Source organism: Pholcus phalangioides, unplaced genomic scaffold, assembly GCF_987345545.1.
Source record: "Pholcus phalangioides strain wild (caught in Gottingen) unplaced genomic scaffold, Ppha-v1.0 ptg000015l_1, whole genome shotgun sequence".
NCBI classification, from domain to species: Eukaryota; Metazoa; Arthropoda; class Arachnida; order Araneae; family Pholcidae; genus Pholcus; species Pholcus phalangioides.
This window is the reverse complement of record NW_028301608.1, coordinates 3,345,869-3,361,888: the sequence shown is the minus strand read 5'-3', so window position 1 is coordinate 3,361,888 and position 16,020 is coordinate 3,345,869. Positions and strand designations below refer to the sequence as shown.

The window sequence follows — 16,020 nt, the reverse complement described above, 5'->3', positions numbered from 1 at the left end:
CAGTGTACTAGTAGTTACATTACCTCACATACATTTTCTTTCCCATAAGAAGTAGCACATCTCCTACTGTATATCTCCCAGTCTTAATATTCAATAGTAGTTTTTTTATACTTTCACACTGTTAAGCCCAGTTAATCAGGGTTCTACTGAGTAATAATAACAGATTTATGAAAAATAATCAGCTATATACAGGGTGATTATAATTTGAAGTTTTGATTCCATAACTATTCAATAAGAACTACTGGTCAGAATGACTTGAAAATTTGCATGAATATTCCTGAAGCAATGGAAGTTTCTTTTGCAAAAGGAAAAAAAAATACAAGTAGTGCAAAATGTGCAGGTAGATGATGCTGTACTTGGCCAGCAGTATAATCTATTTTGTGCAACCACATCATTTTGGCACAGCATCAGTGTGTGTGGATAGAACTTCTATCAAGATGCACATTGCAATACCAGCAAAGCAGCTGCTGAAGACCCATTTTGACAGGATGCACCTTAACCCTTGCAACTTCTGGCTGTGGGGGTACTCAAAATGTTATAAACAGTGGTCAGTTTGCAAAATTTGGTGAATTGCAATCTCCAGCACATCCCCTATATGTTAGAAGTTCCTCAGGAATATTAACATGGGGGCGCGTTTGGTTTAATAAAGCTGAATTGCAAGCACATCCACATCATGACAATGGCATACTCCGATTCTGTTGTTGAACAACAATTCTCTTGTTGTCAACCTCAGGTTGGACAACATATTTAACATTTCTTAAGTAAGTTGTAGTTATTTGTTCAATTACTTCATTTTTTTGTGATGTTTCCATGAATTATGAAATCGTGGAATGCTATAATTAAGGTATCATTCTGCCATGACTGGCTATTGTTTCCATTCTGCGAGCAAATTTCCCACATGTTGGATGATGTCATTAATTTTACATTTTTAAGTATTTTTTCCCCTTTACCAAATAAAATTGAATTTTTTCAGGAATATTCATGTCAATTTTCAAGTCATTTTGACAATCGTTCTTTTTTTACAGTGTTTTGAAATCAGAACCTTAGTTATAATCACCCTGTATATCGTAAACCATTGCTAATTAATCTGCATTATTTATGCTTCATTAAATACATTATATTCACCTAATTTTTATTACTTTTTGCAAAATAGCTTCCTAATTAAGCATACTGAAAGTAACTGGAGAAAAACCTTTATATACTATATGATTAATAACATTGAAAGAATTTTCAAACACACAGTAATCCATTGAGTTAAGCAAAAAATAATTAAATTGCAAAAGTTGGTTTTTGTTAAAATGTAAGAAATATTTATTGATTAATTAGTATGGGAATAGTGTTAATTACATTAGTAACCATTTTATTTTATTTTATTATTAGAAGTTTGAATGATTTTTCAGAAATTTCATTATTTTTAATGTTAATACTATTTAAAACAAAAAACTGGTTTAAACCAAAAAAACCTGGTTTAAACCAAAAAAAAACCCGGTTTTTTGGTTTTTTTCAAAAAACCCAGGTTTTTTACTAACCCTGGTTACTGACCTCATTGGGTGTATTCAACTCAGATAATTTTTGTTTGAAGAGAGGCCAGTTAGTGATCTTCCTACTTTTAGTATTCACTGGAACTTCAAAATTGATTTCTATGCAAATAGGATCATGATCAGAAGTGAAACATCTACAGTCTACAGGGAGCAGTCTCTGCCAGATGTCTCTCTATCATCATACTCTAGAGCCACCACAGCAGATGTCATATATCGACAGATATTCTTTAGGCACAGGGGTAGGTACAACAGGTACTTCCCCATATATACCGACGGCTCTAAGAGCCCTGGGCATGTCGGTTGTGCCTACATCTGTTGTGAGGAGACATCTTTCAAACTTCCCGACACATTCTCTATTTATTCGGCAGAGCTGTACGCAATCCTTCAGGCTCTACGTCATATATGACGCAAACGCCACCGACGATGCATCATTTATAGCGACTCTCTCAGCGCATTGCAAGCACTGTGTTCTTTTACTTTTCCCACTCATCCATGTATTCATGCCATTTTTCATGAACTGCATCACCTCATCCATCACGGTACCACAGTAAAATTTTACTGGGAACCGGGTCATGTAGGAATACCGGGCAACGAAAAAGCAGACAATGCAGCTCGAACAACAACTAACATTGACAATAGCCTTTTGGTACCTGCCAGTGACCACTTCTCAATCCTCCGGGAAGTGATGCATTGCCGCTGGCAGGACAATTGGAACAATCAAATTAATAACAAATTACATGCCATCAAGCCCACACTTGGCCATTGGCGTTCGAGCTGCAGAACTAACCGAAAGGAGGAAGTTCTGCTTGCCCGGTTACGCATAGGACACAGTCGCCTAACACAATCATATTTGTTATTACGAGAGAGTCAACCAGAGTGCCCTCATTGTCAAAGTCCATTGCTCATGCTTTTACTTGTTCACATCATCGTCATCATTTTACGACCGCTTTTGGTCAAAGTCATCTTTCACTTCATGACATTTTAAATGACCATAGCGATGCATCTCGCATTTTTAAGTTCATCAAAGCCATTGGATTTTATAACAAATTATAGCTTTTTACAATTCATGTCAGTGTTTTACGTTTCCTATCGCTTTTTATCATGAGCAGTCTTATTTTTCGATATGACAAAGGGACAATTTTTCTTGTTTTTATATATCATTTTTTTGGCGCAGTTTGACCAAACTGGTCCTTGCGCCAGCGAATTCAAAATTCATTCATTGAAACATCTACTGAAATGGGAATATTAAGATTTTTAGCTATTATAATGTCAAGAACATCAGGTAGAGAGTTTGTATTGTCTGCAGTATTGTTCTAAGTATCTGCCTACTTGATTTCTTCTAGTAGAGTTCCATAAGGGTGGATTTGACATTCATATCTCCAGATAGTATTGCAGGACATGAGCAATTGAAAAAGTTTAATAATTGTCTGTCGAAATTATTATCCGGAGGTTTATATATAACTTCTATTCTAATTTTAGAGTTATTGTTTCTATGAATTTCTATAGCCAATGCTTCACAACTTCTAGAGTCTGGAAAATCAATAATATCATAATATGTCTTTTGATATATATGGCTACTCCGCCTCCTCGATCAAATCTTATGTCCCGACGTATACAATCGAAGTTTACAACTTTAGCTTGATAACAAGGTTTTAGAAATGCCTCACCAACAAGCGCTACATCAATATTTTCATTTTCGAGGACTTCACTAAATTCTTGAAGATCATTAAAAATACTTCTGGCATTCCAGGCAATCATTTTAAAATATTTAACATTGTAGATGTGATTATTTTCCATTGATGTTGTTTGTAAGTAGCTTCATGGAGGCATCAAAAAAGATATACTTTTCCTGATTTGTTTTGGCCATTAATATACGTTTAAAGCAGTCTCTCATAAGAATTATTTCTTGAATTGGAAAGGGGGTAGCTTCAGCCGAAAATGCATCACTATCTTCTACAGTTCTACTGGGTATTGAGTAATTATGTTCACTAGTAGTGGTCTCGTTAGAAAAAGTCATATTGTTTATTTTTCCCATAGTAGTACGTCAAGGCTTGGAAGCTGTAGCGTTATTTGTAGAAGCAAGATTAGACCTGCTTGTCATGGATTCAGTCTCTGTAGTGTATTCATGATTTACCTCGACTGTTTCCAGATTTTCATTCTTCTTGTTACGCTTAGGAATAGCTGTAATACCTGCATAAGAAGTATTGATTTACCTTTATCTTTTCTTCTTGATTTTAGCGCTTGTTGATTATCACTAGATTCAGTATTATCAACTAGTACACTAGTTTTCTGTGGTTTTCTAATTTTGGAGCTTGTTTTTGAGTTCTCTTGCTTATTTTGATCAGTAACTTTCTTCCTGTTACCTGGATAGGCCGTACAGCCTCTGAAGGAGGCCGGGAAACCCGGCTTAAAGCCAGGTTTTCCTAGAAGCAGGTTTCTGCAGCGCGTGGAGCATGAAAACTGATTGATTGGCTAAAAAAAACCTGAATTTAAAGTTTTTAACCAATCAGCGTTTTCACGCTACACATGGTGCAAAAATTCTAAGAAAACTCTGCTTGAAGCCAGGTTTTCCGTGCTGCGCGACACCCCATCCACTCAACAATAAGAAAAGGGGTAAGACTTTTCTTACAGAGCGCAATACGGTTCACGACAGCGTTTTGCATCGGGCGTGATTGGCTGACTGCTTCTGGAGGAGTCACGTGTTTCGCCGCTGTAGTCTGCATGCTCCGGTTTGAAGGGAAAGAAAACAACCAAAATAGAGATCAACGAAATGCACGATGCATTTGACTGCTCGCTTTCAGGAGTCGCCAATTACACCCGACGTAAAGCTGTTTTTCCTAGGGGTAGAACTGTTGCGCCGTGAAAACGCTGATTTGTTAAAAACCTAAAATTCAGGGGTTTTTTTACCAATCAGTATTTTCACGCTGTAGAAACCTGCTCCTGGGAAAGCTTGGCTTAAAGGCTTGCCTTGTCACGCGACAAAGAAAACCTCCTAGGAAAGTTGGGAAAAAACAAGCCAATGGTTGTCCAGATATATACGAAAAAATAGAAAATAATCTGTAACATTTCTATACAAGTTACTGATGTAATAAATATGGTCGATCTTGACTTCTTGTAGTTTCTCCTGAAAGTCATACGGCTTTGACTTACATAATTTCTATGTGAAAAATATTTCCATGGTGAAGGAAAGGGTTACGATAGGCAATCTGACACTAGGAGGGACCCGCGAATCCTGAAATGTCTGCATGATTTGGAGATGCAAGCAACCAGATCTTTGGAATGGACAAGTCATGGGTGCTCCATCATGATACAGCGCTAGCTCACAAGTCCTCCTGCTGTCGAACTCTCACCTGTCAAGTATTTTAGACCAATTTACAAGAACAATGAATTGCAGTACATACTTATCTTGAACAGGTTTCTTCCTATTGAAATTGGAATGTCATCTGTGAGAATAATAATTGTGTCAAGTTATATATAGAGCACAACCTCTCTTGTATCTAACGACCAAAACATCTCATATAGAAAGCCATCAAGCAACATGATTACAGACAATTAAATCCCTATATTGAATAGATTATTGAATCATAAATTGTGTTGTATTCCCTTTGATTAATGAAGCAAAAATTTTGCCTTTATATATATGTATATAAAGAAATATTTCTAAGAAATGAATTGAAGCAAATTTTCCACAACACCTTTATTTTATTCAGTTGCATTTCACACAACGTTAATTTTAAAAATCACAAACAAATCCCAAAAAATTCCTTCAACTAGACATGATTGTGCTGCCATTGACTTTCAATAACACCAATGCAATGAAGCTAGGCATTAGTAGAACACAATGGGGGAGGTGGGAAGGAAAATGCAATGTCTATGAATCTAATACACATTCATCCTCTATGCTATCACAGTTAAGAGGACTAAAATACTGTAAGTATCGATAAGTAATATATATATCTGATCATTCTGATATAGAGAAATCTTAAACCATTTAACATAAAGATATCGAACACCGATAGAACATTAGTTGAGCTGATGTGAATTCTTGAAATTACTTTAAATTCCTTAAGTGAGATATCCCATTTTAAAAGCTTCGAGTATTAAATTTCTTTTTATTATAAATCATTGCTCAAAAACTTTAAGTACTCTTCACTGTTAAATATGTGTACTAGGAGTATTCTTTTAAATATCTGGATAAGATGCACTACAGTAATTTTAGCGTTATAAAATTGGATGGATTAGCCAAATGAACACGAGACAGTTTGCCATGTTATCACATTTCACATAAGAGCACCGGTGATATTAAAACCTTAATACTACAAATTAATTTAATCAGCTGTACAAGTTTTTTTTTTTGTAATTCCCCGTAAGTAAACATGTAAATTTTGATACAACTTTTTGACTAAAACCGGAAAAATACACAATAAAAAGCTGGAATAATTAATTAGATCAACCTATAGTTATAATCCTGCTCAACGCTTAAAATCCAATGGAAATCTACACTTTATACACCAATTCAAAAAAAAAACTGATTCCAATTCTCTCAAACAGGAATCGAAAATTATTGGTAATGAATTTCACAATCGCTAATACAAGTTATATCCAGCACAAAAAGATCTAAAGTTACATTCATTTACAAATGTTCTATATCTCAGACTAGAACATTGAAGGTTATGTCATTAAATATTCCGACCCTAAACGAAAACATTCAATACTAGAAAGATCAAAGTGAATGACAAGAAAATCGGATTAAAGTTTCAGAGTATAAAACTATTAAAAAAAAACAATTACAAAAAAATCAGTGTTATAAGCCTACATATTTACCATACATTAATCAATAGCGAAGTATGCAGTTTATTTTTTAAAAAATAGAGTTTCTCAGAAACTCTAGTTCTATTATCGTGTAATAGAGAGAAAATCTAAAAGTTCTAAAAAGTCAACTGGGTATTTCAAATTAGATATTATATAGATTTACTTAGATATAACCTAACCAGGAGTCGCCAAGCCGTGCCACTCTTGAAAATTTATTCCTCTGATCATATTCCCTGCTTTTTATCAAGCATCATCTTTTCCCTTATCATATATTTCACCCCATTTTTTCATAAAAAATTATTGTCACTTTTTAAACTCTGATTGGAAGTTTTCAAATGAAAAACAAACTGCATTAAATAAACATGATCTTCATAGCTATGTTAACCCATTGACACCAGTTAGCAAGAAAGAATTTGCCATTCCAAATTTTAATTTTTTTTCATTGCCAATAAATGTGGGGTGGGGGGAGTGGTTCCACTCTGTTTTTTTCTTTCTAAAAATCGAAGCCGTCTTTAATGGGTTAGCACAGGGGCCTTGTGAAGAGATTTAGTAAGCGTTAGGCAGGTACTTTGAGCTAGATGGAGGACTCTGAATACTACATCATTTTCCCACACACAGGGGGCCTTAAAATAAGTCTTCTAAATTATGTCGAAAATCAGCATGAAATCCTATTCCAGTGTGGCCAGATAAGATGTCAATATCTCATCACTTTAATGCGTTTTAGTTTGAATAAAATTACACAAAGAACCTGCCATACCAAATATAGGTTTCAAAGTGTACAAGACTATTGTGGGAAAAAATGGTTAAAAAATAAAAGAATTTCTTTGACTGAATAATTAAAAATATTTCTTAAATCTTTTGTAAAAAGACTGCACCACGGATTGGCCACTCCTGACATAGATAAAAATAACTTGACTTGCAAACGGTTTCCGGGTTATTAGGCCATGGTCTAGGAGATTTTCTCCCCAACGCAAGTCTCCTCAGATGATGCCTGCCACAGATGTGGGCGAGACGTCAGGAAGAAAATCTCTTAGACCATGGCCTAATAACCCGGAAACCGTTTGCAAGTCATTTAACGCTGACCATGAAAGCCTGACAATATATGGACAAAAATAATCTTTTATTAATGGATTTCCAGAGCTATATTTAAAAAAAAGATGGAAGTGCCTTTAACAAGGGGGGGGGGGGGGAAGGAATCTGATCCCAGTACCTGTAGTTTTGTCAAATACTATTGATAGGTGAGTGGCATAAATAATGTAGGCTATATATACACAATCAATAAAACTATTTTTTTTCAGTACTCAAGCACTAGAAAAAAATCAAAAGCGGTGGGAACATTGTTTTAGAATGCCAGCATACACGTCACTGAAAGCAAGCGGTGCTATGATCTATGTATAAATAACATAAGTACACAGCATTCTATTCCCCATAACTATCAAAAACCAAGATCATTTGATTGAAAAAAAAAAAAAAAAGATAAAAATTTGAAATAAACACTGTGCAGTAACCAAACATATTTCTTTTATACAAAAGAAAAAATAAAGCTTCAAACACTATAAAAAATAAAATATATAAAATAGTCTTGTGATATAAAATTTTGTGTAATTTATGCAGTATCACTGGCTGGTATGCCCAAAAATAACAATAAGGATTTTTAAAACGAATTAAAACACGTGTTTTAACAGTTAAAAGTTAATTAATTAAGTTATATTCATACATTCTTCAAAAGACTGGCCGAGAATTCTGAAAGTTAGTTTGTCGATAATGAAGTAAATATACTTTTAAATGTAGTAAATATCCTTTAACTAACAAGATGTATGTATTGTTGACGAATGAAAATATACAAACACAATCTTAAAAACATGCAAATCTTATCTGGATTTCATTACTGATTACATAATAATCACAGGTTAATCGATAAGTGCATTAATGTCTATACTTTTAACTACCATAAATGGACACAGTCAAGAGTGTTTTGCCATTTAATTGCTTTTCACAGTGGTTCCCAATCTAAACTCCATGATCTCATATTAGAGGCTTTGAAATTCAGTGTGCTGATACAATGGACTCTGTCTGTTTCTGTGTGTTTTCTTGGGAAAGATTCTGAGGGAACAATCCTAATTTCTTATGAAGTGTTAAGTAGAATTTTAATATTATGATCAGTGCGATTTGTGTAAGATTGCCGAAGTTTTACCCAGTTTAAACACAAAGTCTGAGAAGCTTGGCTAAATGTTTTGTGGGAGTTTGTTTTTAATGGGGAAAATCAAGAACCACTGTTCCAATTCAGACAGGCACTTAATGCTATTTTCATTGATAAATGCATATTCCACAGATTTGGAAAATATTTTTTGGGAACCTTCATTAACATCGGACAAGACTGTACACAGATAAATAGTGATTCTGTATTTTTCTAAGCTAAACCCTAATATGTGCACACACATGCAAAGCAATATTACTATTTCATAAGTTAGAATAGTGAAATGTTGCGGTTAAATGAATAAAATTTCTATAAAGCAATGATAAAAAAATGGTTCGTTAAGCAAAAATATTTAACTCAATTTGGTGAAAAAAAAAGATCTTTCATACATAAATGTCTATATATACACAACTTGGAACTGTCAATACTTGACAAATAATTCGGAACTTAATTTAAATAATCTTAGACGTAGTGAAATGAAAATAAATCAATAATGAACACTTTTAGCGCATCACCGATTATTTTTGATAAACTTGTTCCCAATAAATAAATAATATAATGTGGATGCCTGATATACAGATGAAACTGATTTTCAGAGTGCATCATTTTCTTTTTCATGTGGACATGTTGCACTGTGAAAACCTGAGACTAGTTAACTCCTCAAAAAGGCCCCGAACTTTGAAGCTCTTCCAATAAAAAGGGGAAAAAAAGAACTTTCTTTCTCTCTCAACCTATCTATTATGTATATATCTCCCCACCCTAACTAAAAAAAAGTTTAATGCACTTTCTATTGTGGGTTTTAATCTCCCGCAGTTGCACCCTCATCTCCAACAGCAAAGAGAAAAATAAATGCAAGGGCGAGCAGTGAAGTTCCAAGAAGATCACCCAATGCCGTCAGATATGGAATAGAGGAATTATCTGGATCTATCTTGCGTCTCCACATCCACTGGATCATGCAATATGCGATGTACAACAGTAAAAACACCTGACAATGACACAAACGGAAAAATAAGTTCAGAAAATTTTAAAAAATTATCTGCAGTGATTCATAAATTAAAAGTATGATAAGATCAATCTATTTTTAACATCTTCCCCATTTACGAACTTTTGATCTTCAATGAAGCGATCGACAGATTGATACTTAGACATTTGACTGATTATGACATGTTGATTTGGTATTGTTCTTTCTTTTATAGGGTAAATGTTTTGTTCCGAATGAGACTATAATATTAACCTTAAATGCTATTTACCTATTTTCAATTCTAAGAAAAAAAAAATATTTTATATATTATATGTACAATATAAAACAATTTTTTATACATCCCTACTGAAATTTCTCTTTCACACTTTTTATAGATATTCACATTCAAAAATATGTTATCTTACCTGAATAATAGCAGCCACCAAGTATACCATGAGAAAAAGAGGTGTAACAGCAGTATGTCCTGGTTTCAACATATAAATAATGTACACAAAGATGATGTGCCCTGGTAAGCACATAAAAAGTAAAACCCTAGCAGATCGAGAATTCAGACCTGAAAGAAAAGAGAAAAACATTTATATAAAATACATTTGTACAACGACATGTTTCGAATCAATAATAAACTCTGATCAAACCTATAATTTCATAAACATAACTTGTTTCAGAACCTAATTTCTTTAGTGCACATAAGGATAGCGATTCATTCCAATTTTTAATTTACATAGATTTTATAATTTTCAACTATAATCCAAATTTGAATACATAAGGCTGACTAATTGAAATAGGTGGCATTACTTAGCAGAAGAAAAAATAATAATACAAATGAAAATTCAAACTACCTAAAACATGATATCTAATAAAAAATTTAAAAAAATTATATCTTTGTTGGGCATTGCTGACGTACCATCCTTTCTCTGATTGAATTTTGGTTTTATTGGTGCAAGGACCAATTAGGTCAAGCTGCACCAAAACAAATACCCATATAAGATAGGACTTGTTCTTGTCACGTCAAGAAAGTAAAACTATGCATGGTGAAAAGCAATGTTGTGTGAAATGTAAAACAATGGCGCAGATTGTAAATATTTACAACTTATTGTAAAAACCAACAGTTTTGATGAATTTGACAATGTGAGATGTATCGCAATGGTCATTTAAAATGTCACGAAGTGAAAGACGACTGACCAAAACCGGTAGTAAAATGATGACGATGATGTGAACAAGTAAAAGCATGAGCAATGGTCAACAGACTGACAATGTGACACTCGACTCACTCATAACAATAGATATGATTGTGTGAGGCGACTGTCCTATGCATAACAGGGCAAGCAGAACTTTCTTCTTTTGGTTAGCCCTGCAGCTCGAACGCCAAGTGGCCAGGCTTGATGGCATAAATTTATTTAGTTGATTGTTCCACTGATCCTGCCAGCGGCGATGTATCACGTCTCGGAGGATTAAGAAGTGATCACTGGCAGGGACAAAAAGATATTGTCAATGTTACATGTTGCCTGAGCTACAGTGTGTGTGTATGTCAGCTGTCATTGCCCAGTATTCCTACATGACCTGGTACCCAGTAAACTTTACTGTAGTACCGTGATGGATGAGGTAATTCAGTTCAAGAAAAGTGGCATGAATAAATAGATGAATGTGAAAAGTAAAGGAGCACAGCGCTGAGAGAGTTACTCTATAAATGATACATCATCGTGGTGTTTACGTTGTATATGATGAAGATCTTGAAGGATAGAATACAGTTCCGCCAAATAAAGAATGTGTTTGGTAGCTTGAAAGATGTCTTCTCACAACAAATGTGGGCACAACCAACATGGGCAGCACTTTTAGAGCCGTCTGTACACCACCACCCTTTCTCACTGTTATCAATTTCTAACACGAGGGATGGCAACGTATTCCAAGGAATCTATGATCTGTTCAGGGAAGTGTTAGAGAACACCATTCGTGAACCAGCTTTTCAACCCAGACTGTCACAGTCAGAGGTTAACTCCCTAACCATTGGACTGCCAGGTGGCAGTATCCCAGGTTAGATCTATGATTCTCCAACTTTGAAAGACTGCTGCCTGCTAAATTTCTCTTTAAAAAAAAATTTTTTTTACCCATATAATCTAGTCATGTAGCCCCCCCCCCCCCAATTCAAATTTTACAACTTTAAGGAAAAAAAGTCATGCTATAATCAGTACATGCAGGGCCGTAACTAGAGGCTTAGTTACCCGGGGCAAGCGCACATTTTGACACTCCCTTGTAATTTTGAAGGTGGTGTTTCAGAATGAAATTTGCGCGCCCTTGGGTCCAGCGCCGGGGCACAAGACCCGCCTGCTCCCCCCCAGTTGTGGCCCTGAGTACATGCTAATTTTTGGTGGCTATCTAGTCACTAAAATCTTGAGGAATAGAAAGAATTGCTGGCCATTTGTTTTTTTAGAAAAAAGTTTCTTTCTAATTGCTTTTTTCCACCTGGCAGTATAGTGACTAGAGAGCTAGCCTCTGACAGTGCAGGTCTGGTTTCGGGCATGAATGTCTACTAACACCAGCAAATTCCCTCTGGACAGATCACACAGATCGCTTGTGAATACATGAGGAACATGTACACGTTAAAAATATGAACCATGTACAGTAGAACTTTGGTTAACGATTGATTTGGTTAAAGAGCAATTTGCATAACAAGAAAAAAAATTTTGGATCAAATTTTGACTTAACGAGCAATGATTCACATTACGAGCAAAAAAATTTTAATGCATGCAACAGTTTATGGATGGTATTTCTTCTGACGAAGAGGGAAGTGAGTAGAAGCCCCTCACTTCAAATGAGATTAGAGAGATGCATTGGCATATGCAAAAGGGTGTTTTGGGGTTCTAAACCCCTCAAACTAAGATTATAGTGTTGTTTTGCAGAAAGAAACGTTAAAAAAAACCCCTTGAGAAGAAAAAATTAAACACACACCCCCCCCCCTTGAGAAAATTCTGCGTACGCGTATGGAGAGATGTATAGAATATGGGAATCAGCACAAAATTTTATAGAAAAGAACCACTCAAATAAAGCTGTAGCACAGAGAGCAATGAATCTATCTGATGTGACAATGCAATTTCCCATTTCTAAATCCTAGAAAGGAGGCAAAGGCAAGTGTCAATGGACAAGTTCTTTTTCAGTCACACAAAAAAGATAAGTTTGCAAACAATAGTGTCTCCATAAATCATCCTAAACGATAGTCATCCTCTCCCATCATTTAGAAAAAGTAGTATGTTTATTTATGGTATTATATATATATTATTGTGTTTAATTATTGGTTGAATGCCATTTTTCTTGGTCATCTTATGTAAATGAATTATTGTAGAACAAATCAGAGTTTCCATTATTTCCTGTGGGAAAGCTTGATTTGATATAAGAGCGATTCGGATAACAAGTATGTTGGCAAAATGCATTATATATAAGCTTGCTAACCAAAGTTCCACTGAAAGCATCACCTTTCAACATCTTCAAAAATTTATTTTTTGTGCATCATTCATAAAAAATACTTTCATTCAGAAATTAAAGATTAAATTATGCTGACAACCGTTTATGTAAATCCCAGCAACACAAAACGATAAAATTACAATCATTCAAGAGCCAAACTATTAACTAAATCTGCTTTGAACCACACATGACTGTTACGCTTCAACATAGAACACGTCCGATTGTAAACAAGAGACATAAGTGTAAAATGGAAAAGGTATAAATTTTTCTTGGTAAAGCTTGCAAATGACTTGTCATTTTTTTCTTCACCGATATGAAAGGTCCATCAACGTAGGCATCTACTTGTCTATACATCAGTGGTTCTCAAACTTTTTCAATCACAACGTTTTTGGCAAAGCACTGATTAGAAAACATACACACCAATACACTAACTCAGGGGTTATCAAACGGTGCCCCGTGTGCACCTTCCAGGAGCTCCACGGCAACTCGAGAAAAAAAATATAAATCAGTAAATTTGATAGATAAATAAGAAGCCTACAGATTTCTGTCGTAAAAATTATGTACAAAAAAAAGCTCCTCGAGTCAAACAGGGCTCCGCCATAAAAATTATATACTGGATAGGGCTCCGCAAGTCAAAAAAGTTGAGAACTGCTGCACTAACTCTTCACAACACCCCCTAAGAATAGTAACGCACACTTTTAGAACCAATGCTCTATATAATTCGTCAAACCAGGATCACAAACTGTATCTGAAATAATTTCAAGAAAAATTTGTAAAGGCAATCACCTCTTTTAGCCCATCAAAAATTAACCAGGCAAAGTGTTGGCCTATTTCATCTCCATAATCTGTTACCCTTCATATATTTATTAAAAAGAAGGCATATGACATATATATACAGTAAAACCTTGTTAAGTCGTCACCCTAATAAGTCGTCACTCTGGTTAAGTCATCATTTTTCTTCAGGCCCTTCCACCTCTCATAGACAACAATGTTATTAAACCCTCGTTTACTCATCAGTAATTTCGGTTAACTCATCACTATGAAAAAATTTAAGAAAGAGGAACATTATTTTTATGGCTCCCATTAAAAAAAAGAGCTTTTTAACAGCATTGCCATATGCTTAAAAGTCACCATAAAATCCTATATACCCAAACGGAACAGTTTAAGTAACGAAAGTTATGCTGGGGAAGTTCATTTGCCGACTAATGTTTTTGGAATGTTGAGGACTGTTCAAGCTAGATCTCATTTCTGCATGGGCTCTACTGGAGAAACCGTGAGACAGCCAGATTCTGTAGCAAGAAGCAACGTAATCACTTTGCCCCCGCCCCCCAGGGCATCTCCGGCAAAACCAAAATTTATTGATGCGTCAAAGATTACACATAGTGCAAGGAAATCAAAAATTATGCAAATAGAAGAATCAAATTAATCAAGTCAAAGTGCAACGGGGATGGATAATAAATAATCATAAAGCATAGGCTCTACTAATTTAGGGCTTGAAATTTAAACAAAATATCTTTGTTGAAAAAAATTAGACATTCTTTCCCAAATTGGTCTTTTTATTTATTTATTTACACACCTCAACAGGCTGAGCCCAATTACAGAGATGGGAAAAGTAATGGAAATCAATAGAAAAGCAAATAATAATAATAATTTACACATTAAAGAAAAAATCATCAACAAATGTATAATACAAAAATATATATGCGCAGCGGAAGCAAACATTGAGAATTCAATATGAGGAAGACAAAACTACCAAAATAGATGAGAAAACATAAAATATACAAATTCATATAGTACCTAGTAGAACATGGAATCCCTGTGAAATATAACAGGGAATTCACATGTATTACAATGCTTGCATGCTCGCAAAATTGGTGAAGCATTTAAAATGTTCGTGCCTGCACGAGGAAAATAAAAGATATTTCGGGAACTATGAACCCGTCGCTCGCGAGATGGCACAGAGATATTAATTAGGCTCGTCAAATAATAGTCGTCGATTCTGCCGTGAAGAACTTTATGAAGGAATGATAGATCTCGCTTAGTACGTCTGCTATCGAGAGATGTCATCTTGAAAAAAAAGAGAAGATCCGAAGTAGGCGCATCTGGGACGTACACCCCAAAAGCCTTTCGGAATAATGACCTCAAAAACTTTTTCTGTACACGTTCAATACGTACGTTCATCACTGCAGGAATATGGCCCCATATCACTGAGCCATACTCAAGTGAGGGCAAGACATACGCGAAATACAGCCGTACTGCAACGTATGTCTTTATCTGCCAATGAACAAAACAGTTTCAAACAACTATTTATTTCTATTATTACAAATTAAAACATTAGTTAAGACATCAATTCAAGGGCAAACCCTTCACTAGTAGGAAAATCGCAAAGTATACTTATAGTGAAACGACTAGGGCGGAAGTGATACTCAGCTATGGTCTTAAAGAAACGATGCTCGACCACAGATGTCAGTAGAATCACACAGACTTCGGCGACGAACCCAAGGCGTCGACGAGGCGGCGGAATTGGATCACGGACGTCGACAGAACCACACTTTGTCTTCACCGATCAAGCAGTAGAAGTCAGATGACGGATATCGTGACGAACCCAGGGCGTAGATAAGGCGATATTATGTCCCAAACATTGGTAGAACCACACAAGGTATTCGGCAATCAAGTGATGGAGTCCTGTTAACGGATATCTCGACGAACCCAGGGCGTTGACGAAGAGGCATCATTAGATCATGGACATCGGCGTGCTACACGTGGATTTCGGCGTTCAAGCGGTGGAGTCTGATGGTGGACGTCGTGACGAAAGGGTAGCATCAGATTGCAGCGTCATACGAGGAAACTATCAGATCACTGCTATTGACCATGCCAGTCAATGCCAGATCGCAGTTGGCAAGATCTACGAAGGCATTAAGATCGAGAACGGACACCAGCAGACATCCCTGAACGGCATTCTTGGACAGCAACTGACGGGAACATCGGACCTTCCGAGTTGTTCGGATGATTAGCGATTCTAGCGCTATATG

At 35.5% G+C, this 16,020-nt stretch overlaps 1 protein-coding gene across 2 annotated transcripts in view; it reads right to left on the bottom strand.

The window, feature by feature from the left end:
- Window positions 1-9,143: 9,143 nt before the first annotated feature.
- Window positions 9,144-16,020, bottom strand: part of LOC149075256 (solute carrier family 41 member 1-like) — a 41,466-nt gene continuing 34,589 nt past the window's right edge. The window contains exons 11-12 of one of the 2 annotated variants that reach the window (XM_089242573.1): window positions 9,937-10,085; window positions 9,144-9,535 (exon numbers count right to left, since the gene is read on the bottom strand). In XM_089242573.1, coding sequence (XP_089098699.1) covers window positions 9,350-9,535; window positions 9,937-10,085 — 335 coding nt within the window. In that variant the 3' untranslated portion in view covers window positions 9,144-9,349. The remainder of the gene's footprint in view (window positions 9,536-9,936; window positions 10,086-16,020) is intronic. The other variant, XM_089242574.1, reaches the window with a different exon arrangement.